We start from the raw sequence: 26,861 nt of genomic DNA on the forward strand, positions 1-26,861 counted from the left end.
GACGAGGTAACCCAGATAGTGTTGACATACTGCAGGTCTGTTGCCATTGACGACAAGCACGTCCTGCAGGCTGCAGCGTCCGGCTCAGGTGCCTCGAGCTGTCATCTCTGATGAAGACTCATCTAATGCTCGCCGCTGAACGACGATAGTACTCTCCAAGTGACCACCTCGAGTGTGCTTCTCTCACTGCAGTGTCCCTTTCTCCTCTGCTGTCTTGACCCATATCTGTATCCACAGACTTCATGTAACGAAAGTCTATGTTTGTCATTCCGCAAGAGTTTTGCAGACAAGTGTACAAAAGTCAATGCAATTTAAAAAATACGAGCTTGAACTGAATTTTTTCTTTGCATGATGGTAGACATTTGCTGTTCATTTACATATCAAAGTGATTATCACTGAAACATTGTTAAACTATATAAACTTCGATTAACACATTCTGCATTAATGTCTTCATTATTGTTTTTAACTAATATGAACACATTTTTTAAAAGGCCTTGATCAATTAAATACACACTGCACTCTTTTCACAGTCTTAACAAAAGAATCTTTTATTTGAAATTTGTGAAATTTGTTTAATATCATATTGCTACCAATGTGTATTTACAAAGCTGATTGGAGTGAATGGTCGCAGCAGTGGTACTTAAAGTTAGCAGATATCACAATGACTTGGAAAAGAACAGCAAGCGTTGTTAACAGCAAATCTTCATTGCTAACAGGAAAAACAGTGTGTTTGATCAACACACTGAAAACCATTTCACCACAAACATGCTTATCTGGGGATGTGCATTTACAAAAATTGTGGCCAGGCTTAACATAGTCAAGGCATGTTGCACAAAGATTTTTATTACTATGAATTAATACATTACTTCCATGTAAACTTAATGCAGAAGTAAATACCACAAATTCAGCAGTGTCCAATCTGTAATGCACACTGAAGACTAAAAGGATATCTAGTCAGCAATGTTTAACTGGATACTGCAACGCTAGTCCTGACACCAGAGTATAATACCTTAAGCTTTAATGGTTTGATGCTGAACAGCGCTTATCTTTTTGAGTCAGCATTTGTTCTTAATATTTAGATTCAGGATTGTGCAAGTGAGCAGCATTCATGCTGAAGTACAGGCAACAAAACCAGAAAGTAAGGATACAGTCCACAAGCTCGCACCCTTCTATCACTTTCTAATGTCTATAGAACTTTCTTCTACTTCAACTCTTGAACCACTATGACATAACGAGTATGTGGTTATTTCTTAAGATAACTGGAACACTTCTCAATCACAGTTGCCAAATCTTATTTCACAAAGCTGCAGGTCATTTTCAAAAACATCAGTAATATGATCAATGACTCTTTTCTTTGTGCAGCTAAGTCAGACATTTTCTAAGTTTTAACTGTCCAAAAAAAAAAGCATGGAAGACAAGCATCGCAAAAGGAAAAAAAAATGATAAACCCATAGTATCCTTTGCACACAACTTATTTAACATTTTTTACATGTTGTAATAAAAGGCTCTTTTGGCATTACATACAGAAACCTGATCCAATAAGTCTTAACATAGTTTGTTGTATATTTCATTAAAGTACAGTACAAACATTTCTTAGTTGATATCCAGTCAGTTAAGTTCGTGACTCATTCAATCAAGCAAATAATATTTGAAAATGGATTTCTATTCTGCCTAATGCAACTATAAATTATGATAAGCTATATCTGCAAATTTGCAATGAAAAAAACAAATACTGAAAAGCCATAGGAAGGACAAATATTTTTAGGATAATGCTGGTACTAATGTAGCCTTTTCGGTGAAAGACAACAATGTTTGAACAAATGCAGCAATAACATCTGCATATCATAGTTTATGCTTTTTCTTGTTTAAAAAAATATAGCAGGAACTAGAAAGCAAGTGGCTTATGTGGAGGTAGAAGTTGGCAGCATAGCTAAAACTTTAATTCAGCTTTACCTTGGCAAAGAAATGTGTTAGAAAGAGGAACATCAATGGCAGAAAGTCAAAGAGAAGCAATTGATCTGAATACAAAATGCAGGAGTGCACAAAAATTACAAATTTTAGAACATGCAGATAGAAAGCTAGTAAAGAGTAAAGAAGGACCATATCCTTATAGATACCAAGTCTATAATATGAAGTCAGAGGATTAACAAAGCAAAACAAAATAATCATTAACATGTCATCCAGTTTCTCTCTACTAACAAACTTTTTATATCTTAAAATATTTTTTAAAAAAGCATGAAGAAAACAAATAGCAAATATGAAAACAATGAAATTCCCAAACAATGAATTAAAAAAAAACCTAGTCATTGTGACTACTATGTGACTTCAATGTGTATAACTGTGCAGCGTTGACCATTATTGCATCAACAGCCAAAGCCAGCATGTTAAGCAAAACAAGACACAATAGCTATGTCTAACAGAAATGTTCCCAGCCTTAAAAATCTTAAACATAATAGACCAGTCTAATCCTTTTATGAACTTTCTGGGGCTGTCAGAAGGGTCACCTCTCATTTCGATAAATATTATATGATTCGGAAAAAGATGTAAGAAAAAAAACCCCACAGAATACATTTTCCTCTCTAAACCCAAAATAAAAAAAAATATAAAGCAAAAAATTATGAGAACTAAAAATACAGGCAATTATTATGTGTTTTGTTTAGCAAAAGAGATTATAACATCCATTTAATTCCATATAATTATCGAAAATACTTCATATGTGTCAGTATAAGCCACATCTAGTAACAAAGTTATTTCATCATAGATGCACATAATGGTTTTAAGAGCGTGCATCAAAACATAAATTGTCTAATGACTGGCAAAAGATCAAGTACAACTGTCAACAATATTTTGGGCATGCAAGAATCACAAAGGAAACTTTGATTATATTCTGTTTTAAAATATTGAAATGTAGTAAAAGGAAGACGGTAAGCATAACAACACACATGCATCCACACAACCTTCCTGTCCCTTTCTATCAAACACAGACACACACAAGTATCCCAATCAAACTCGCTTTGATGTTAAGATGCTGAGCATATATATTTCAGGAAAAAAAGAAAGAGGCAAAAAGGTTTTCTTTTTAAAAGAATTTAAAATGAGAAACTGTCAACAATGAGAATGACAAGCAGCAGGAAAGAAGAACCATTAAAGACCATGTAAGAAAGGTGCAATTAATATAAATGTAATGTGGGAAACTGACAACTGCAAGAATGTCAAAACATTTCAGAGACCCACCATGTAAAGCTGGTACTTGTAAATTATTTAAAATAGCAAACATGATATGATACACATTAGACTTTCATAAACTCCACAATACTATAATCACTGATATGCATATACAACAGTATTGTTCAGTTAACAGCAAGACTCCATGTAACAAGTCTGAAGTCATAACATATATCTCTCAGCAAAGATTGTAAGAGTGTTCCTTTTTCTTCAATAACCCAATGTTCTCACAACATGAATTAAAAAATTGCTCCTTTTGCTGAAATGATACCAATTTCATTTGCTATTTATTTACACAGCACTTTATTCTAATTGTCTGCAATAATAGAACAAAATCATAATTTTCCACCTTTTCCATTATTTTCTGTCTTCATTGCTAGTAATGGCAGCACTCTCAAACCTACATCTGCATGTAGTGGTAACTACCTGTCTGTCCGTTTTTAGGACAGCACTTAAACCTCATGTTTAACTAAAAATGAAATACTTTCCTTACTTTTTGTTCGTTACCAGGACACAAGTATGCACAAATGTAAAGAAACTTTTAAGGATTAATCCTGAGTATGCACAATTGTAAGGAAACTTTTAAGGATTAATCCTTTCTGATTAACTTAACTAGGAGAGCACATCCAACATGCTTAAGAAAGACTGTGGGTTGTTGCACTTTCACTTTCTCTCTCTCACACACACACACATATGCACAAAATGACACTGATAATCAACAATCAAGATTACGTAATAAAAAAGAAATGAAGATTTCAAGCACTCTGTAACCACTTTGTTAGTATTTGTAGAAACACTAACAAATGAATGATGTACAAAGCCTCTGTCATCCCATCCAAAAGTGATAAAGTTTGACAAAATAACACAAACAAAATGCAAACATATTTATAAAGAAAATCTACACACCCATGTCATCTAAAATATTACAGTAAAAAGCTGAGTTAATGATGAGTTTTTTGTGCTAAGCCGAAGTTCACGCACAATTAGGACTGCACTAGAAGTAAAGGATCATATAAAGTTACAAATGAAAAATGGTTGAAATCTGGCACCTGGAAATGTGTGGGTGAGACACAACCATGGATAAAACCATTATTGATGCTCTACTGACAAATAGCTGTAAACATGTTAGCATAACTCAGAAATGCATACAGCTTTCAAAGTACGGATATCCTGAAGGTGTATATGAAAAGTTACAATCACCTAGTCTTCACATCTCATAATAAAAGCAGATGCCACAACCTTTTTTTTTAACACCTGAGTATAGCTCAGATGCTGCACCACAACTTTCGCATGTTAAGAGTTTGATTGCTGGCTAAGAATTCCTCTCTTATGCATCTTAATACAAACAGCAGCAATAACCTCAAGAGATAATTTTCACCACTCCTGAACTGAATCAAAATTTCCAAACTGAAAAAGTGGGTGACAAGATAGGGTTCTAACCTCAAAGCACCCCAGCGTGTTTCCTTTTCTTTTGCTAGCTGTATTCTTTGTTCATTGGCTTCAAATGAAAATAATGAACTAAATATTTTCCTCAGCATTAAGTAATCACTATAAAAACATTAAAATATCACACGATTTTCATCTCTTACATCTGGAAGAGATTTCTGAATAAAGTCTCAGATAAACATAAAGACTTATTGCATGCTGTGAAATACTTTGTCATTTTAGGCTTTTTTCTTTTTTTTGAGCACTAAAAGTATAAAAAAAACTTGAAATCTCAATCACTGATGATCCCTCATCATACTGAATCTACTTAAATTCTAAGAGCATCCACTAAAAAGACTAATGAGTACTGCTCTGCGTGTGTGAGTGCATGCACATGTGTGTATACACAAACTTTGGTTCCAATTATTTATACATTGGTACATTTTGTGTAAATGTGAATTCAAGTATGTATATTTGTCAGAAAGCATTCATACTTATGCAGCTGTATGAGCAAATACAAATACCTGGAAATACCTTAAAATCATGTACAAGGAATGTGTGCATATTGAGGAACTTTTCACTGGCTGTGGAGAACAATTTCTTGGCAAAACTGAGAAGCAGTAACAGAGGTGAATAAAGCAGTCAGTGCTAGAACAGCGAGATGGATCACACATCTAGGCAGTAGAATGATGACTTCTGGTGGGTTTATCTTGGACAATTTTCTCCCTTTAAACACAGTCTTCCAGCGACATAAGAAGAGGATTGACGTATTCAAATCCATCAAACTCCGACTGATCTATTCCAGCAATAATTTTCCTGTAGACAATAAATAAAATCCGTCTGAGTAACAAAGTCTCAAATTAGTTGCCATCTTATCCAAGAAATGTCTGAACCCAAAGGTGCTTTTAAAATGATTTCAGTACACGCTTTAAAATGCATTATTTTTCTCATTATTCTGATTACCACTTCTCCCTTAATTGTGTCTCATATCACCAGCTTGATTTCATTCACCATAACCCTTCAGATTCTGAAAATTGGATAAATCTGTATGGATGAATGTCCTCAATGAAAGTGCAAATCCAGTTAGTTCAAATTTATTTTTAAAGACTAATGATGCCATCTACAGATGTTTGAAATTTTGAAATAGCACATACGGATCATCTGGAGTCAGTTGCACAGGTTCGTCTGTAAAAGCTGGATCAAAATGCTCAAGGTCACGCTCAGATCTGATAAGGGGCTTGTAGGGTGGAGCTATCTGCTTTTGCTCTAACTGGTCCCAGTCAATGGTGCGGAAAAATGGATGAGACTGGATATCAGAAAATCCTGCTTCTGAATGGCAGCCTAGGCGTTCAGCAGGGTTCTGAAACAAGGCATATCAACATCTTCTTGTATATTCACAAATCTTTTCCAGAGCAGCCACATTAATAAATCAACACTTGAACAGACTGAAGAGCAAATGGAAACAGGAGAGTCATGTAAAGACTATAAAAATGCTATTAAATAAAAGTATTTTAAAGAAAGAGCCATGCAGCAAGTTTCCTGAAGATAAAAACATATAGCAGTACTGACAATATGTTAGGTAACTCTGCCTAAATAGCCTTGAGGCGAAGATGACTAGTGCGATGATTCACTCTGTCTTTATATGCATTTTTTTTTTTTAGCTTAAAAAAATCACCACCACTACCTAAATTCTGAAATTCCAACATAATACACTTGTTACCTTATTTAGGAATCCCTTTAGGATGGATGCAGCTTTCACAGATACAGAACGTGGCATTCTGATAGTCTTTTCCAAGATAACTAAAATGTAGGTAAAAGAATGAAATTAACAGCAGAGAAAATGTTTCATACCACATAAAATGTTACATTTTGTTCTGCTTTTGTCCATTGGCTCCATGTCAACACATGTCATATGATCTACGACAACAAACATTGCAACCTTGAATGCAGCTAGAAATAAGTTGTTTCACCATATATTCTATCAATTAATATTGATTTTACTTGCCTTTTATCCTTTTTTTTTAAAAAAAAAGTCTTGGTACCTATTTGAAACAATTGCCTTAAGATTTTTTTAAAAAAAAGGGTAAAGGAAAAGGTAAGTCTTTCCTTAAACTTTTCAGGTCTTTGGAGACCTCATTTTTCTTGAGGATCAGCTTTATGTGAGAATGGTGCCCATTTCCTCACTGCCATACCTTTCCCCAACCCTTTATAGAGTTAGGTTCCATTTCTACGTTGACTGGCATAAGTATGTTGAACTACAAAGGTATTTATAGGTGTGCCTCTCAGTTAGGACACCAGTCCTCTAACCACTTGGCTATCTGCTTCCCCAAGCTGCTTTACTGAATACCAAAACTGAAAAGGAGGCTTACTCTGGAAGAGATAGTCTTCAGTATTCACATCAGGGTTGTCAGCTTGACCAACTACATCAAATGGTGACCTCCCAGCAAGCATCTCAAACATTAGAACACCCAGCGCCCACCAGTCAACGCTAAAATCTGAAAAGAAAAAAAACTTCATTCACAATTTCATGGTTAAGAAGTTTTAAATATCTCAGGTAATGTAGCCTTTTCTGTATTGCATTGTTCTAGCATATTCATTTGCAATTTAATATGTACTAAGGGGACTGCCATTTACATAGGAGTCCTAAGTCTGCACTGTTATATCCGAGAATAAAACCTCTAATATAAGTAACATATAAAGACGTTCCTGCTCTAAAGGGTGTTATGCACATTCTGCTTTCAAGCCACTGTAATTATATTGAAAAAATAATAAAACACATTTTTTTTAAAAAGGAGAATACAATGAAGCATTGTATTAGAATTAATCTAAAGTAAAAACATCAAATATCCACTATCGTCAAAAAAACAGGATACAGAAGAATCAGAGGAAACTTTGAGGAAAGGTACTAAGAAAGAGAGAAAGAAGGAATAGGGAGTGAGGGTGTGGGCTGTGTGTGTTTGTTGGAAGGGGCAGAGAGAGAAGAAAAAAAGGAAGCAGACAGACCAACAAAAAAAAAAAAAAAAAAAAAATGCAGCTGTTACCATAGTCCTCTCCCCGCAACACCTCAGGTGCAATGTAATTAGGTGTTCCACAGAAGGTGTTGGTCTTTTCACCCGAAAAAAGACCCTCCTAGTTTGGTAAAATAAAAATAATTAATGGAATTTTTTAAGTTAACTTGTCTTTTCTTTATTGCACTACTTCTGGTTATAAATTGCTGCTGAACATAAAATCTGTCAATTAATTACCCTCATTTTCTTTTTTTTGCTTTTTTGTTTCAAGCTGTGTCTATAGTCAAGTACTGAACATATATATATACACTCAACATCGTAAAACACACCTTTCTGTTGATGCAAGATAAAAGTACAGGATCTTTAAACCTGTAAACATCCAGAAGCTTTAAGTTATTGATAATGCATCTAAAACCTTTTCTACCTTGCACATGCCATAGTCTGTAAGTTTGATATGACCCTCAGCATCCAGCAAAACATTGTCCAGCTTCAAATCTCGGTAAACAATACCTGCCCAGAGAAAAGAATGATACAGCTGCAGTTTAGCCAAACTTTTGCTTACACAGACAAAAAAAAAAAAATCAACAAAAAAAAAGCCCAACCCTGTACAGTGTTATGAAAATATTGAATGAACTAATCTTCAAAGTGGCTTAGCCTCTACCTCCAGGTAACCCTGATGTAACTTTATGATAATGAACAAATTTAAAAGTTTCTCTTTCCAAACATAAATAGTAATGCCACACTCATATAATTATATGGTAAACATATAAAAAGTACAATTTTATTATAAATTCCATGTTTTTCATTTGTCTGCATTAGCTGTATTTATGCATAAGCCATATTAATGTATACTCTGTTTTCTTTTAAACCATGATCGAGACTTGCCCATTGTCCTCGTATTTGTGATTTTCTGTTTCAAACAGTCTGCTGTTGCCCTTTCCTGATGTTACTCAAAGGCAAAGTATAACATCAATGTACCATCTAAAAAGTATATTAGAAACAGCTGTCGAAATATCATAACATTAACATGACTTGAATCCTTACCCCTTTCATGAAGAAAGTTCAGAGCAAGACAGATTTCTGCTGCATAAAATCGAGCATGCTCCTCTGGAAGTCTTCGCTGTCGTTGCATGTGGAACATTAGGTCTCCTCCGTTGACAAACTCAATAATAAAAAACAACCTATAAAAAACATTAATGAAAGAAAATCACTGGCACATTTTGACACAAAATAAAACACATATTTCACAAGTGCTGACGCCACAAGAAAAGGTTTGGCTGTTGCTCTGGCCCCAGGCGTCTGAAGCGCTTTTTGTATATGTACCAGGGCTTCTGCTTATGCAAAAAATTGCGTACAGTACGCATTAAAAGTTCGGTGGACCCCTTCAATTTTCGTCAATGGGGTCCCATTCAAATTTGGGCGAAGAACAGGGACCCCTTAAAAATCTGAAGAAGGGGTCCCTGGGACCCCAAAGAATTTAGCCTTAGCAGAAGCCCTGATGTACATATACCACCTTTGATACTTTCAAGTCCGGCCTTATAAAGCCCCCTTTTCAGTAAATATTTTCAGAAGCTGGTGGCTTTCTCTTCTCCCTCTTTTCACTACTTCCACTACTCTGTATGTGTGTCTGCTTTGTGCGTAGGCACCTTTTTATATCTGCATGTGTGCAAGGGACATAGTGTTAACTCATTCAATATGGACAAACTGAAGCAATTCAGCTATAGCCATGAATATGTTCATGTTTGCAGGTGCAAACTTTATAGGAAGAGTTATGCTGATTGCTTATGTCAAGGTACATAAAATTTGCCAGCAGGGAAATGAGCTACAGACATGCTTTCATCATCATTATCATCCTAAATAAAATAAATCACAAAATTTGAACATACATGTGAGCATCTACACTACCATCCAATTTAGATTAGGCTCTACACACACATATGCACAGATGGTACACATTTGGCAAGTGTAAATATTGTACATATAAGACAATCAATAGAATGTGAAAAGAAAAATACAGCACCTTGACTCACTCTGGAAACAGGAATGCAGACCAACAAGAAAAGGATAGTTTGTAGCTGTCTCAAAGACATGTTTTTCTGTTTGGACCCAGTCTATATCCTAGAGAACCACAAAGTAAACAATTAAAATCAGCTAATAACTTTAAATGGCATGCCAAATGGCTCATAGCTTTCTAGTGCTGGAATATTATGAACATTATGAGAATGTGTAAACATTATGCTTTTTATCATCATTACAAAATTAAAAAGTAAACATTTACCTTCTATTTAATGTATCCAAAACAAATAAAAACAATCCTTGATTTCAGTCAAGCTTATGAGCTCTGAACTGCATGAACAGAAGCTTTCCTCACATTAATCAAATTTCATAGTTCCAATGAAAGATGACAAAATGCTATATGCAAACAAATATTTTATTTGCTAAACATGTAAGTCAGCCAGTAAAATGAAATGACATTTCAGGTCCTTCAAGATCAGATTTATTTAGCCCAAATGAAAATCAGTCTTCAACTTAAAAATCGTAATTAAAATTTTTTATTCGTTAGAAAAGGTAGGTTACTGGTTCGACTGGGATCAATAACAATTACTGGCATAGACAAACATGTTAATATTTTTATTACAAGAATGCTGTTCTTGAAAATCATCACAGAATACAATAATACAAAGTTGAAATGCTTGCTCTGTTCCCTCTCCATGTTTACATAAACACTGATAATGTAAAAAATTAAAGCTTCTAAAAGGGAATGGAGGTATTGCGCTCTCACATAGCGCTCAAGTAGGACCCCCTTATCTTCCCCACACACATCACTGCACTCTTATTTATAAGATATGAGGCAAGACTAAAACACAGAATATTTGGCTCACCTCATCATCATTGACCAAATCTTTTTTGATGACCTTCATGGCATAAATGCGTTTTGTCCTCTTATGTTCCACCTGCAGCACCTTTGCATAACTGCCACGGCCAATCACACGTAGAAGAAGAAAATCCTGAAGTCCCAGACAATTTTCTGAACTCTTCGATGCCTAAAAAAAAGTTTTCTATAAAATCTATTTTTGAAACAAATCACAAAAACAGATCTTGGCCAGAAATGATAATAAGTCGCCTTCCAGAAAAAGTGTATACCTTTTTTTCTTGTGCTTAAGAATGTATATATCCTTGCTTTTTAGTTAGGTGCTAAGTATCATGGTTTAACATAAAAAAGAACTGCAATATTTTCCCCATTCTTCAACAAACTCTTCCCAAACTTTTCATTTCTTTTCTGTTGCCTTCTTTAATGCAGAAATCCCAAGCTGTTGATGCCACAATGGTTGCTAGTAAAATTTCATCTTTTTGAACCAGACATTTTGCATAAACAAGACTTATTTTATTTGCTACATTTGAATCATACAAGTTTAGTAGTTTGTTGCTGGTCACTTTTTGTTAACAAATAATACATTAATGGTTTGAAAACTGCAGCAAAGGTCACACGAAACAATAAAATGTTAATAATTCTTACCTCAACTTTACAAGTCTGTGTATAGTGATCCCAATCCATTTGATGAAGATTATAAGAGAAAGAAAAATAGTTTTAAAATACTTTTAACAGTTCAGACTTGTATGACATTATGCATCAAAACATCTCATCCTCCGTAACCTCATCCTTATAGCATCAGAAAATTGCAATCCATTACAAATGGATAAGTTAATATTATCAATGATGTCTTTTACTGTTTACTTACATCCAATTATCAAAAATGATTGAGCATCCATTTAATGTTCTTTTGTGTAACACTCTTAAAAAAAAGAAAGTAAAATTAGCTATAAAATACAGAATTGTGCAATGGCAGATTTTGATTAACATTAGGTAGAACACATCAGCAATTTTAAAGAGGAAGAGACTGGGTAACCGGAAATTACAACAGGCCTGTAGTAGAATGGTAAAGATACCAAGGTTGTTGATTGCAAACTATGCGCCGACATGAGTCAAGGGAACATGGGATGTTTGTTAAATATGTTATGGTTTTATCCGAATGAAATATGGTACAAAGATTGAGAAGATGATGCCAATTAAAATGGAAATATAAATAACAGGCACCCAAATAAGAAAAGTGGCCATAGATGGCAGTCAGATATAAAAAAATCATGTTAAAGTGACTGTAGGGAAAAAGACTACTGTTAAAGGTATATGAAAACCTAATAAGAATTTTAATATTGTATATGCTTCCACAATCCTTTAATATTGACAACAATAATTATGTTCTTGATTTAGTATAATCCACCAAAATGAGAACATTGCAGACATTTTAAGAATAATTCAGAATCTAAAATGAACATTTCAAATCATCAATATTAAAAAAAAACAGTAGGACAGAAAAAAATATGATTTGCACTACAAGCAGACAAACACACTTAAAGATTTGGAAAATAGTCCTTGATAAGCAAATAAAAATTTAAAGGAAATTCTAGGAAACTGAACCAACTTTCCATTTGTTAAATAAGTTTTAATTATGCTAAAAATTTATATTTTCATGCTGCCTTCAAACAGTTAAGCAGTTGTCAAAGAAAGAACCATTAAACACCTAAGAAGTACAGCTAACTTGCACACGTGCATGCACACATGCACATGCATGCAGAAACAAGTATGCATGTATGCGCTTGCACACATACAAATATCTGCAAACACTTCCATTTTATTTTGCTGGAATAAGTACAAATATCTTGCCTCAGGCTCAAATAAAGACGATGATAACAATAATGACAACAGTGATCATTTACAATGCTTATGCAACATTTAACACTATAAATTGAAAGTGTTGAAGCCAAGACTGAATGTTTTTTTATTTCTTTTACGGAGAAGTTTCAATTAATAAAATGTTTAACCCTTTCCACCGGCTATATGCAATAATATTTAAAAATTCAATGACATTAAAAAATTAGCTGAAAATATAAATCTTTTAAAATGTTTGCAAAATTCTTAATTCACAACTATTTTAGTATGCTTGCCTCGATTCATGTTTATATTCCTGCTTTTTTTTTACCGAGTTCTTTTCAAGGATATCATAAGAGGTCACAAAAAAAATTATCATCTCTCCACTTATCGAAAGGAATGAGTAATAATCATGGTTGTCATGATCCAAATAAGGATCCAGAAGACAAAGCCAGACTCAAGCACAGAAAATTGAAGCAGGGTTGAGAACACAGCAAATTTAGTGAGCTTACTCCTCCCCACCCTCTTGGCTAAAAATTGCTCTGCACTCTGAGGAAGACTGAAAGCCATCTGCACACATCACACATAGGAACAGTCAAGCAAACCATGTACCTCAGAAACTTCCATTTTTGCACGTTCTCCTCCCCTGGTCACCTCCTTTTGTTTTATTTTGTTATAAATAGAAGAAAGGGAAGGGGACAACAGGTATTGTAGAAACAATCTGCTTGTTACTATGCACAGTTTAAGACTTTTGTTGAAGAGTCTAGAGAACAGCTTAGATTATAAAATCTAGGCTCTGTTTCAAGTATAAAAAATGACGGTCTTTAAAAAGATATCTTCATTATATAAAGATGTATATCAGGTAACACTAAATATTGCCTTATTCCTTTCTTTTTAAATAGAAGATTCTCAAAAAAGCATTAAAAAATTTTTAATACAAAAATCAGAAATACAACATCAAAATATTCAACAAACCTCTTTGCCTAGTTCGTATGTCAGTGTGTTACTTTTTGCAACTGAAACATTACAGAAATATATTATTTAGTACATATGCACTCAATTAAACAAGTACTGATACTGTTGATTTTCCTTTTTTTGTTTCACTCTCTCTTTTCCTGTAATTCACATTTTCATCCACTTTTTCTTATCCTGAGTGTATATATATAAAGCTCAATATTCAGGAATTTTCCCCTTGTTTTAATTCTTCTCAACTTCTTTACAAACACCAATGAAATATGGGAAAATAAGTACTATTTATCTTTATGAGAGGAAGATCACTTTCAATGAAGAATCAATTAATTACATAAAAAAGAGACATTTGCATTTCAATTTTATTTTTAAAAACAGATTAAAATTCAGATTTTTAATGATTACCTTTACTTGGCTGAGAAGAGCCATTAGCTTCTGCCCCCCCTATACCAGGTAGCTTGCTTTGTTCTGGTGGAAGAACTGGCATGGTCTTATGAGGAAAAAAACAAACATATGTTAATAAGTAAACCAGAAGTAAAGTAGAACCTCCCCATTCTTTTTTACCTCTTACTCTTCCTACTGTCTCATTCTCTAAACTCACACATGCTTTAACACACTATTACATATTTTAACACACGCAGGAATATACACCCCTCCCTTCAACTAATCTATGAATACACATATGTATATTCAACCTGGAAACATGTACTAGAAAAAAACACATAAAGTGGATGGCTGAATGTATGTATTCACCGGCGTTCCACAGTGATACGGAAAGACTTTGTGGCACCGCTTATGCACTGTGACTTTACACCGTGTGCACTTGAAGCCTTGGCGGCCCAAACCCCATATACGATCCTGACAGACTGCACACTGTGCTTTCTGTTAAGAAAACAATAATATTTTGAGACATCAGTAATAAACTAGTTGAACTATAAACAGTCCTTTAATAATTTAAAATCTTATTACAATGAGCTGTGTTTCTAGCTATAGCAGACAAGAAAACAGAAAGATATCTTTTTTCGCTCAAAATATTCAGCATGTATAGAATATATGGGACACAAGTGCAAAGAAAGCAAAAATGAAAGAAAATTTCATTGCTTTATTAACTTTACCAGATGACCCAGCAGTTAGGATGATAACTATCAGGAGGTGGGTTCCACCAAGGCCACAGTTATTGACCAACCAAAATACCAGCAATTTAGGATGTGGCATGCTGTGCAGCCAAGAGGTCAACTAAAGGCAGAACAGCAGAATGGGTGGACAGATTACAGAGATAGAGCACACTACAGTAGAGAAGGTAATAATATCAACCAGAGCCACATTCTGGTTGGCCTAGACACCTACCAGCAGAAGGTAAGAAAGATAGGTAAATCTGGCCTTGGTCAAACCAATGACAGGGCCCTCCAACTCATTGTTTTGAGCTTTCTGGAGTTTGTCGAGCAGACAGTCTGCTGCATCTGTTGGTTCTAAAATATCTTATCAGCTAAATCCTATCTTCTTGCATGGTTCCAAATTGTCATGTTGGTCCAGTGGATGATTCCTGTTCCACAAAACATATTCATGATAGAATGTTATCTAATGCGGTTTAGAATGACCATGAAGCATACTGGCAAGATAGTGAGATAACTGAAGGGAGATGCTCCAATAAGTTTGAAGCCAAAAAAGCTGTGCATCAGAGTTTTTCCCACGCTGTCATACCAGTAGACCAATCAAGCCAATAACAGGGTCTATGAGGCCTCTTTGTATGCAGCCCCAGGTCATCTGAGAAAGTTAATGAAACAATAATGCTTTTCCACAAGTTTTATGAAAGTACTGAAGGCAAGGAAAAATGAACAGAGTAATAGACTTAAATAATTAATTGAACAGACAAACAATGTAAACAAAAATGATGATGATGGACAAAGCATGGACATTTGTTTGATATAAATATAAACATCCTCCTGACTCAGCAGTAAGTGGTTTGCTACAAACCCTTGAGAATCTTTTGGCCTGATACGAGTGTCCATTATAAACATACAACTTTCGCCATCTGCGTGCACCACGCCGGTATATATTTCCTTGAGGGAGAGAGAAAGAAAAAAATTAATTAAACTGAAATAAATAAATGAACTAAAACTGTATGCTAAACTATACCTGAATCAAACGAAAGAACTCATTTACTGATATTCGAAGTTCTGTGCAAAGTAAGATCAACTTTGTTTCCCTGTCATTTACTGCTGTTATGTTGTGGTTTTTTTTTTTTTTTTTTTAAAAAAAGTGAATTCTGAGGTATATAGGTACTTACGATCTTCTCCAGCACACAGCATTCCTGGTCTCAAAGGCACATTTGGAAACACTGTAAATATGTAGGACAGATCATACATTTTATAGCTTAACAGAATTTAAAAAAATTTAAATCATATAATGAAACAGTTATATCATGTTCTGTGAAAATACCAATATACCAATAGCATTGCCTTCAGAAAGGTATATAAAACACTGCATCAATCTTTTGATAGCCTCCCCTCACAAAAAAAACGGAGTCAAGTGTATGTAAACATGCAATAATGAAAGATCTCGTTACAATTCTTAAAGCAGCATTGGAATTCTTTCACCAAAAAAAAAAAAAGTTATCACTTGGACTTTCCGAAGATATATTATTTGTTCATTGATTTTAAGTTTCATCATTTAAAATAAAAAAATAAAAAAAATTACCATGTATGCTGAGTTCAGAATCTTTGTTCACCTCATAGAGACGAATAGCTTCGTTTAGCTCGATCTGGGAGGATATTGTGCAGGGGTCACCTGGTGTTACGCAAAGGAAATGCTTAGAATGTCTCAGTGCATTGAAATGAAAGAATTGTTTCACCACCAAAAAAAAAGTAAAAAAACAAGCGTTATATGTAAGTGCATATTTCTTTTAAATAAATTACGATAATGTCCTTAGCTCACTATGCACACACCTTCCTCATCAAGCCATTTCACTGTAAATTGTTGGTCATAATCAAACTTGCAGATGTCCATGATCTCGGAGCAGAAGTCTTTATAGCTCAGGTCCAGCTTTACATTTGTGACCAAGATATCACTAAAAAATAAAAGGCAAAAAACAGGCAACCAGAATGAACGCAAGGATAAGTTTTACTTGAGGTGACAGTAAATTTGTAAACAAGTAAACAAGAACAATAAATTTGATCAGCTTTTCTTGATTTTCATCAACAGCATTTAAGATGTAACTATCCCTATTTGTGGCTGAACTCTAGACACTGAGGGTGACTGCTACAAATGAGGTTCCTTACTTCTGCTACTTTGTCAACATAGTTATATTGATCACAGTAAGTATCATGTCACAGCTAATGTCAGCAATGTGTCATAAAAAATCTTTTGCTGAGATTCACAAAGACATGTATACAGATACCAAGGTGGGGGGGGGGACTGGTGTTTTACGCCGTGTCAGCAACTGAGGCTATATTACGGCAAGGCAGCCAGCCCTGTAAACAGATGCCACATGCAGAAAAAGAACAGCGTGCCCGAGACGAGAAATGAACTCAGGGCAGCCAACCTTCACTGTATTGGTGACAGGCGCTAACCGTTGCGCCACCAGGCCGCTACACAGATACCAAGGAGCATGCCAAGGTCATTTCAATCATCATGTACCATAATGCAATTTAAGTAATAGAAAATACCTTACTAGATGCAAACAGGTACTTTGCAATGCATTCTTTCAAATTAAGCACCAAAAATTAATTTATACATAAAATGAAGCAAAATAGAGAATGCTAAAGGATTTATTAAAAAATTTTCAAGGTAAACAGTACTAATAAGACCAAAAAATAAATAAAAATTAAAAGATATATGTGGTGTGGTTTTATATACCATACCATAACAGTCAAATTCTACAAAACACTCTTGTGAATAAGGTGGAAAACCACAAAAGAATAAGTATGTCTCAGTGATGCTACCAGAACTTCTAAGACTGTCGATGAAGAAAATACACATCTTGTTTCAGACATTTTACTAATTCCCCTCTGATTTAGGTATATATGGGTAGGTATGTCATGAAAAGAAAATGATGAAATGCCAAGAACTTGAGGAAACAATGACATGAAAGAAAACAAAACTTACTCATGCACATGTGTCTGGGTGTGTAAATGATTGTGATTGTGCAAGAAAATGAACTGATACGTTTATTTTGTACAGGTTTTTCATGTGCATGATGAATAAAATCTATGTGAATACATTTTAAGGAACTGACCCGTTGTATCCAACTTTCATCCTGACAGAGTTGTCATGACTCTCCGAATCAAGGGTTGGCATGTTGAAGGTTTGCTGTTATCTTGAGTACTATCTCAACTGTTACGTCTGAAACAGTCATGTTCAGTATTGTCTCCGGGTAAAGCAAACATGTATGATTATTAGGTAAGCATATTTATTTCACTCAACTCTTTATTTTAAATTACTGTGCAGACATCATAATCATAAAGATTCTGCTACGAGCCCTATCATCTTGTCATCTCACAAAATATTACCTTCAACAATTCCTACTATAGTTTCTGTAGCTGAATGTAGCTGTTTAAAACTGACTTTCCTGTTAACTACTAGAAACTGTTTCTGCCAAAATATTCAACGTTATACACCGATGAAACTGGTTACCATGTAGTATGCATTGCTATGAGCAGACGATCTGATTATGATAGTGTACTGTTGTCACCGAGCCAAAACATGACTTCAGTGATGTACTGTATTATCCATGTAAAAAGTTAACGAACGGTACACAAGACGGATTAGGCAGAATCGGATAATACAGTTAATAAAATATAAACAATCATTAAATAAGTGGGTAAGTACCACTTTTATCATGGACGGTGAAGTTTGTTCGCGTTATGAGTTCGTTTTTTTTTTACCCCCGGAAGTCACTTGAATGTAGGAGTCCCCCCCGCGGTAAACACATAGCATCAGTAATGGTTATCAAGGATATTTTATCATAGTGTCGTCATCAAATACAATTAAAACAATGCGACTTACTTACTTTAAGTCATAATCATAAATTTAATTCTGAGATCCATATATATCTCCTTAAAAGGTAATAATAAACTGCTCTATTTTTATTGGCTATTGACCGGTCTCAGGGGATGGGGGAACCCCAGACCCCGGATGAAGAGTCCATCTTGGCTTAGCTTGTACCGCTTCCTGCCTTTTCAGATCTTTGCTTTTCAACAAGGAGAATATGGTTAGTTTTCTTCTTTTAATAAGCTTATTATATACACAATAAACTACAAGAAAGAAGACGTCTTTGTTTCCGTATTTGTTTTTCAGTCTTGTAGATATGGTAGCACGCGAGCTAGCGAAGCAAATCGAAAATGCGGAAGGGGCGTTGGTACTGGATGCGTTGGCTTATTTAACAACACGAATCTGCAGTGATGATCCTTTACATAGAGCGTCAGAATAAGTCATAACAATGTAATCCTTATTTTCAGATTGAATGATTAGGTTCCAATGAGTACACACTGTTTAGTTAAAAGAATAACACAAGGAACGAAAGACTGCATTTGCAGTCAGCAATTTTACAGTAATAATGTTTATTAACGCTGGATGAAACAAATTGACCTTTTATTGTATTAAGATATCAAATTAACAAAATATTTATAAAAGCAGAGGGTGGTTGCACCAACCGAAGATTAATTTACCATCGAATGTTTCTAAAAATGTTAAGCAAAGAAGTTTACAGTCCTTCAGGTCTTGATTGAGTTTGTTATTTGTCCAGATCATTTCAGACAGATCTCTTCTGCAAGGGAATATGTCATCTTAGAATTTCAGTAGACCCAAAGCCTTCTTTAAAGACATATTTATATAAATAAGATTTTTCTGACGAATTCTTTGAAGCTAAATTATGCAAATTGTTTTTTGTGTGTGTTTGTGTGATAGATGCTAGGCATATTTTATAGCTATGGACACTATTCGACTCTGTAGCTAGTTTTTGTTTTTTGTTTATTAAGGGGCACATACCAATTAATGTATTATTTCATTATTTAGATGGAAGTGTTCTCCATTTTTTACATCACAGATAGCTTTTGGTTTTATATCGGAAATAAAGTTAGGAAAATTTATTGGCTTTATTTTTCAGACAGAACAACAGTTGGACTGTGCTTTGGATTTGATGAGGCGCTTGCCTCCTCAGCAGATTGAAAAGAACCTTAGTGACCTTATAGATCTTGTAAGATGATTAAGGCTTTTTGTATTTTACTTTTAAAATGCATTTTTTTTTTGTATTCTTTTACTTGAGACCCTCATTATTGTGTTGCTGATTGGGAAGATACTGATAGAAGATAGTAGTAATATAGATAAAATCATTATTTTAAAATTACTCTATTGCCAACTAAGATGGGAACAATTTTATTCTTTACTGTTCAATTCTACCTGTTTATTCTTAATGTTCTGTTGGTTGCCTTGTATCTAAATCACTGAGATGCACTCTGTATTTAAATTTCTAAGGTGCCGTTTGATAGGTTACAAATCAATACAATTTAGAATTTTGTTTTTTGTATCTCTCTGGACTTCAAAATTTTCAAGTGTAGATTTGGTTTTAATGAAATTATCACATTGGCTACATATTGCTCAAGCAGGAAGAAGTCATTAAGTATTTCCCAAATCCTTGTCTATGAGGAAAAACCGTCACAAAATAAACATGATCCTTTATGAAAAGAAGAAGAAGGGTAATGATTTTGCATAATATTTTCTTGATATGCAACATTTTATTTAACTCTATTACTCACGCTATTTTTTGTTTGATTGTCTTATTAAAAAAAAAAATTTCTATCCTATGATATTTGTGTATGTAGATCCTTTTACCTTTAGATAGAGACATTTGTTTCAAACTTTATAGTTATGCAGACTCGAGCGCATTTTTTGTTCTCTTTAAAAAGTTGTAAAGTGTACTGGATATGTGCAGCAGCTGGTATTGCAGTTTTTCAAGAACCTGTGAAAGTTACCCTTCATTTAGCTCAGTTTTTATATATTTTTGCACAATGCAGCATCAGTTATGCCAGAAAGTAAGGTTGTTGACAAAAATAGGTAAAGTATTGATTTTTAAAAAGCCTTTTTTTTGTGTTAGTACTTTCTCAAATATCTCTAAAAAAAAAAGTATATGTAATGTTAGTAAATCATCAGTAAGAAGCTTTATTCCTGCCTGCAGGTGCCTAGCTTGTGTGAGACCTTTTGTCATCGGTTGATCAACCTCTGAAGATAGCTCGTGATAAAAATGTGGGCAAGGACTATCTTCTTTGTGACTATAACAGAGATGGAGACTCCTACAGGTAGTTTACTTTTTAGAAGTCATGAATGCGTGTCCAGAATATAGTTGACAGTTATCAAAGGTAAAGTTGTTGATAGAAAACATTGATATTTCAATTGCCATCAAGCTTGAATGAAAGTTATGTCTCGCAGGCAGAAGCAAAGTTCAAGAGAGCCAAGATTATGTGCTGAATACTAATATTGTTATTATTTATTGTATTGATGCGGATCTTCCTACTAGCAGTGAAATGTTTCCTACCAGATGGAATTTCCATCTTTTGATAATATCATTTTTCCTTGGTGGGGGTTTGTATGTATGTTTCGTTGTCCCATTCTATAGATGTTTGCATGTTATGTTGCGTATGTCCATGTATGTGTTCCTATTATTCTGAATTTTTTACATTAATAATGTTTGTTGATATACCTCTGTACATTTGTTTGCGAACATGTTTTAATCTGTCAGTTTGTTGTGTCAATTTGAGTCTTCATGTTTTTGCATTTCTTTTGTAAAGTGCATTATAAATTTCTGTTATTATTATTTTACCAGTCGTCACAGTGTTTTAAAACCTATTTGATAAAAATGACAACTTAGAGAAGAGCTGAAAAATGGCAGTGAGCTCTCTATTACTGGAGGTTTAAATTTGAATATTCTTGTTTGTTTATTCAGTATTGAATATTATAGAGTTATATTTTTGTATTATTTGCTAGTTATTGATGCTGTACTTATCTCTGTAATGGAGTTTTCAGATTTGTAGATTTAATAATAGATGACATGATACAACATGGTTGACAAAGGGGAATCTCAAAAAAATTGATCAACAGCAGTAATGGCAAAATGTAAAGCACTTTTTTTTATGGGATATCTGTTTTTCACAAAGAAATATATATTTATGGACAGTTATATTGCATGTGTTTATAAGTTATAAAGCCTTGAGATGATTCTTTTTGTTTTAAAGTGTTAGACTAAGCTTGGGTTGTCATTACTAATTATCACTTATATTCTGAAAATTGCTTCACTATTAGCATTCTTATAGGGCACTATTAACTACATTTAGGCGATGCTTTCAAGTTCATTTCGTTTATTTGAGACCTGAAGTACAAATGGCACTGGGAATAGACTCTGCAGTAATTTTTGTTAATTACATAAAATTTTTTATTCTGTTTTGCAGAGTTGAATTAAATTCTTTTATGGTATTAATTAGAATGCAAAATAGAACATCAAAAGATAACAATATTCCCTTAGCATCATGCCTTAAAAATTCTGCTCATTTAAGTTTATTTGGTGAGCTATACACTTCCTTCCTCTTTTGCTTTCATATTTCATTTTCTGTACTTTATGCTTACAGCATGCTTTCAATATAAAATGAAGAAACCATTCCTAACTGAACAAAAAAATTATACTGATGGCCACATTATTGTGTTTATCCTGGTTCCTGCTTAATTTAGTATCAGTAATCAGTGATGTAATATGTTTGATTCTCATTGAGTATTGCACAGTCATATAAAAACATGAAAAATGCAGCTTTCATGAATCATTGCAACAACAATGACCATATGAAGCGATCATCTAAAACAGTGAAAACTTGGGAAAATGTTACCATGCAACAGCTGGATATGTTCATGTATATGGATATGTTTAACCTGACCTGTTTTACTAGTATGTCTACCTATTTTTGTTGAAAGATGTATAGATGAAGGCATAGGATGGCATTGGGGTGGTTTTTTAGCATTACACCTATGTTATGCTGCTCTGATTTCTGTATCTCTTCCTCTACTTTGTCCATACATACTTATATTCCCTTAAACCACAATTACAAGTCATTTGACTCAAAATATATAAGAACTAAAAAATCCTGATGCTGTTTAGGTAAATTTGTTTATTTACCATTTTCCCTGACCTTTCCTTCGCTTCCTTATGTAGAGTAATTTTATTCCTCAACAGATTTATGTTTTTCCCCTTCATTGCCTCATTCTCTGCTAGATGAAGTAGACTATTTCATGCTTTCAGTGGTATTACATTTATGGAAGGGTAGAGATGGCAATAATGTGTCTTAACCACTGACTTAGATTTTCATTTTAGATCTCCTTGGAGTAACTCGTATGATCCTCCTCTTGATGATGGAACTATGCCATCGGAACGACTGAGACGGCTAGAAGTAGAGGCTAATGGAGCCTTTGATCAGTATCGAGAAATGTATTTTGAGGGAGGCGTGTCGTCAGTCTACTTGTGGGACCTTGATCATGGTTTTGCTGGTGTCATTCTTATCAAGAAAGCTGGAGATGGATCCAAGAAAATCAAGGGTTGCTGGGACTCCATCCATGTTATAGAAGTACAGGTACTTAGATTTACATTTTATCCACTTTCTTTGTATCTTTGTATCAGCAATTTATCTTGCAATTGGCAGATTTCTCCTCCCCCCCTTCCAATGTACCCTTCTCTTCCAACCCCCTAATCCTGCATTATTGGTTATCTTGCATAATTCATTTTTGCATAATTTTTTTTACCCTTTGTACTACACTTGGAGATTCAGATAATATGGTAGGGCATATTTTAACCTATCGTAATCATTATTGTTGCTATTCCTTCTTTAAAAAGTTGGATAAATTTTCTGTTTGGAAAAAGTACAAAATTTGTTGGCAGCTTTGAGCCCAGTTTCTTACTTGAGTTAGCATTTAAAGTCCTACCCAGGTGGTGACAGATATGCTTAAAATACTTCTTTCTTATCACTTGTTAATGCCTTGAACACAAAATCACAAGGAGAAGCACAAATCTCAAGAAATTAAATAATGATGATTTTCCCTCATTTGTTCAAATCTCCATTTGGATGCAAAGCCATGTGTGATGTCACAGCTGGGTCAAGGCAGTGTGAGGCATCCTGTTGATACAAGTTGCATATACAGAATCATGAAAGCGCAAGTGCAATGGAAGCACATGTGCTGTTGGTGAAGGTGCAAGAAAGAATTCTTTCTTTCCAAAATTATCAAACATTAAGAAGACAGCAGGCCATCTTTTGTACAGCGCTACGACCGCTGGGCACTAGCTCTGACATACCACATTATTCACATGCGGGAATGAGACTGACTGCAGAGGCAAATCCCCAGTCCTGAAACTAGATAATAGTTTTGTTTCAGTCATTGGAAATTTACATATTTATATTGTGACTAAGATGCAAAGAATGTCACAATAATGAACATTTAATAATACAGCATATTTATATTTTATTCTATAAAACTGATCTAATTGTAATTTAATTGATTTTCTGTGCAGGAGAAATCAAGTGGCAAGAGTGCGCATTACAAACTGACCTCCACTGTCATGCTTTGGCTACAGACCAGCAAGGAAGGTTCTGGAACCATGAACTTGGGTGGCAGTCTGACTAGGCAGGTGAGTGCCTTAGTATTTTTTTCATAATACTGATTTAAATTTATTATTTTGGGGAATATATTGCTTTTCCTCTGGGAATGGAATGAAAGGCATGATCTGACATTTGACCTAAAATCTTCAGAATAAAGAAGTGGTTTGACATCTGTGTGTCAGATTAATCTGTTGTAAAGTTCTGTTTTATGCTAGTGACTGCAGCATCAAGAACTAAAGGGGTGATTAAATGAACGGTAGAATTGTATTTATGACATCATGTGGTTATACACTGATTTATGTATTTATGGAGCAAATTGCTATTTACCTATGTGTTATTCTATAACTTGTGTTTTTTACAGTAGTTAAACATTCTGAAGTATCATTCTGTAGTTGAAATTTTGGAGAATTCTTTTCATACCTACAGGTGGAGCAAGATTCCTCTGTCAGTGATGCCTCACCACACATAGTAAATATTGGCCGAATGGTAGAGGTATGTGGAAGTTCTGGGGAATCTGAACTTTCTTTTGGTCTGTTCAGTTGTATTTGAGTTTTTAAAGTTTATCATTTGATTAACTTAACCATGTAAATGTGCATTGGCATTGACAGTTCAGTTTTTTGTTTTTTTTTTTTTTTGTGGCAATGTTAATGGGGGAAAAAGGGGGCTGTAAGCAAGTAGTCAGATCAGTCTTCAACAAATATTTAAAGTATTGATATTCATGAAAACGTCAGCTGCCAAAATAAATGCTGGCATTTCTACATTAACAGGAATTCAGACATTTTTAATATTGTTTTTGCAGGAAATGGAAAACAAGATTAGAAATACATTGAATGAGATTTACTTTGGCAAAACTAAAGACATTGTCAATGGCTTGCGGTCTATCACGCCTCTTGAGAGTCGTCTTAAACAAGAGGCCTTGCGCAATGATCTTGTGGCGGCTCTTTCCAAACGACCTCAGGCTCAGTGATATCATTTACATGGTTCGTCACGGCATTCCTATAATCACAATTACAAGGTCGTATTTGGCTGATTCATCTAAGCAACTGATCAATACCGCAAAGCTGAGAGTGCTGACATAGTGAACTGAATGTGTGGATAAACAGGATGCTTGCAACAGTTGCCACAGACCATGGAGATTTTATCAAACAGTTCTGTTAAAGCTGTATTAAAATTCCTTAACAACTTATTTTGCCAAATATGTCCGATTTCTCCATGAACTGTCTTGTCAGAATAATCTCTTGCCTTTGGCCAGAGGAGATTCACAGTCCTAAGATTGAGTATGAAACTGATGTGGAATGCAAAACCATTTAGGCTTGTTGAGAAAAGCGAAATATGCTCCAAGGTGTTAAGAGGGTGCAGTTTTATTCCAGAATATAGGTAATGCGGCAAGTCAGGTTTATTTTTTTGTGAAAAGATGATAACAAAAGATATAGCATTTGCTTACAAATTTATCTTAAATTTTAGTTTTCTAAGTTTATACATCATCTTATCATTTTGGGATGAGTTTCCATTAATGGAGATCAGGAATACTTCAGTCAAGTCCAGGGTTTTAAAGGCAATGTTGGATCAAATTCTTTTTTCATTACTTTTTTAATAAAATATGTTTCAAATATTAATTTGCTTTCCTTTTCTTGCACTAGTTTTAAATGCATATTCAAGCACAAATTCAGCTTGATACTTTTTCCAGACAATTGAGAGATTTTCAGTGACAAATTATCACGTTTTTGTGCATGAAAATAACTACATACTTACCCAGAAATACATAACATTTATGACAAAAGCAAGCACAAAAAGAATTTGCAGTTAACAGCATTCTTTCACCGACTACTGTGAAAGTTGTGGCAGTGAGGACCTCGGCCTAAAATTTCTGTTATCAAAAGAGATAGATTTTGATTGTTGGCATTTCCTTCTGCAATAGCAAGGTCTGGAATGAAAATTGTTTAGCATGCTACACTTTTAGCAGCTTATGCTGCTGGACACTGTAAAGAACTAATAATTGTTTACATAAAGTTTAATCATAATGCACATTGTGGTTCATGTTGCCAAAGTTTCCTAGATGACTGAATTGAAAATATTAGTTGCATTTGATTTTTTGTGGGGGTAGGTATTTGTAGCATTAGATTTTTCTTTCAGTTTTCTGCTATGCATAAAATTATAGGGTGTATAAGTGGTTTCTTCTGAGGGCTAACATATGTCCTCTGAATGTTCCAGTTGTCTAAATTTTTCTGAGAACTGGGTATTAATGTGGGCTTTTACCATATTTCATGTCATGTGCAAATTAGCATTAAGATGTTGAGATTAGCCGGGAGAATGGTACTGTAGAGAGATCACTTCTGGAGAGTCTATGGGTTTTTTTCTTTCAAAAATGCACATTACATCTTTATAAAAAATATTAAGTTATCTATTAGAAGCGATAGAAATGGGTACTTGAAAATTTTATAGGGGCCAAAGAAAGGGAAGAGGAAAGCACTCTTCATGAAGCTTCAACAGTGTCTTGCAAAATCTTGAGATTTTAGAAAATGCTGTGCAAAACTGTATGATTATATGGACTGTACATTAACGATAGCATTTACTGTATGAATATGAGTGCAAATTTGTATGTTTTATGTGAAAAAATGCCATTTAACTTTTGAAGTTGACAAAAATATCTTCATACAACCACATCTTTGTTTTTAATTGGTGTGAGTTGGTGTGAGCCATTGGTGGGACACGAATTTCAGTTTTTTATGTTTCTGCTATACTTTATACTATAGGCTTTTCTTCTGAAGTTTGTGTAGTATCAAGCAAGCCAAGTTTAATTAAATGAAGACACAACATGGTGGGGGTGGGGGGTGGGAATGCAGAAAGGATGTAGATAAAGAGAATGAGATTATAGGCAGTCTTTGTGCAGCGACAAGCAGC

General features: G+C 34.3%; 2 protein-coding genes across 8 annotated transcripts; one reads left to right on the forward strand and one right to left on the reverse strand.

The window, feature by feature from the left end:
* Positions 1 to 551: 551 nt before the first annotated feature.
* On the reverse strand, positions 552 to 18,467 carry LOC112558154 (protein kinase C iota type-like). 7 transcript variants are annotated; one of them, XM_025228417.1, is made up of 20 exons: positions 18,344 to 18,467; positions 17,570 to 17,676; positions 16,281 to 16,402; positions 16,033 to 16,122; positions 15,623 to 15,673; positions 15,310 to 15,395; positions 14,089 to 14,217; positions 13,741 to 13,825; positions 13,342 to 13,382; positions 12,889 to 12,936; positions 11,176 to 11,190; positions 10,541 to 10,702; positions 9,679 to 9,776; positions 8,703 to 8,839; positions 8,083 to 8,168; positions 7,692 to 7,779; positions 7,020 to 7,145; positions 6,371 to 6,450; positions 5,805 to 6,010; positions 552 to 5,466 (listed from the first exon to the last, which is right to left on the reverse strand). In XM_025228417.1, the coding sequence occupies exons 2-20, from the start codon at positions 17,629 to 17,631 to the stop codon at positions 5,379 to 5,381; spliced, it is 1,800 nt and encodes a 599-aa protein (XP_025084202.1). In that variant the 5' UTR covers positions 17,632 to 17,676; positions 18,344 to 18,467; the 3' UTR covers positions 552 to 5,378. The 7 variants fall into 7 exon arrangements, with proteins under 7 accessions (XP_025084202.1, XP_025084200.1, XP_025084206.1 ...); XM_025228415.1 differs by lacking the exon at positions 18,344 to 18,467 and adding an exon at positions 18,163 to 18,291; XM_025228421.1 differs by lacking the exons at positions 12,889 to 12,936; positions 18,344 to 18,467 and adding exons at positions 12,979 to 13,023; positions 18,163 to 18,291.
* On the forward strand, positions 18,428 to 26,621 carry LOC112558155 (F-actin-capping protein subunit beta-like). The gene is given in 8 exon segments (XM_025228423.1): positions 18,428 to 18,544; positions 19,439 to 19,528; positions 20,507 to 20,519; positions 20,522 to 20,627; positions 22,685 to 22,940; positions 23,873 to 23,989; positions 24,387 to 24,452; positions 24,760 to 26,621. Coding segments are annotated over 8 exon segments (819 nt in total). The 5' UTR covers positions 18,428 to 18,541; the 3' UTR covers positions 24,928 to 26,621.
* The last annotated feature ends 240 nt before the right edge of the window (positions 26,622 to 26,861 follow it).

The sequence above is a fragment of the Pomacea canaliculata genome, linkage group LG2, assembly GCF_003073045.1.
Source record: "Pomacea canaliculata isolate SZHN2017 linkage group LG2, ASM307304v1, whole genome shotgun sequence".
Lineage (NCBI taxonomy): Eukaryota > Metazoa > Mollusca > Gastropoda > Architaenioglossa > Ampullariidae > Pomacea > Pomacea canaliculata.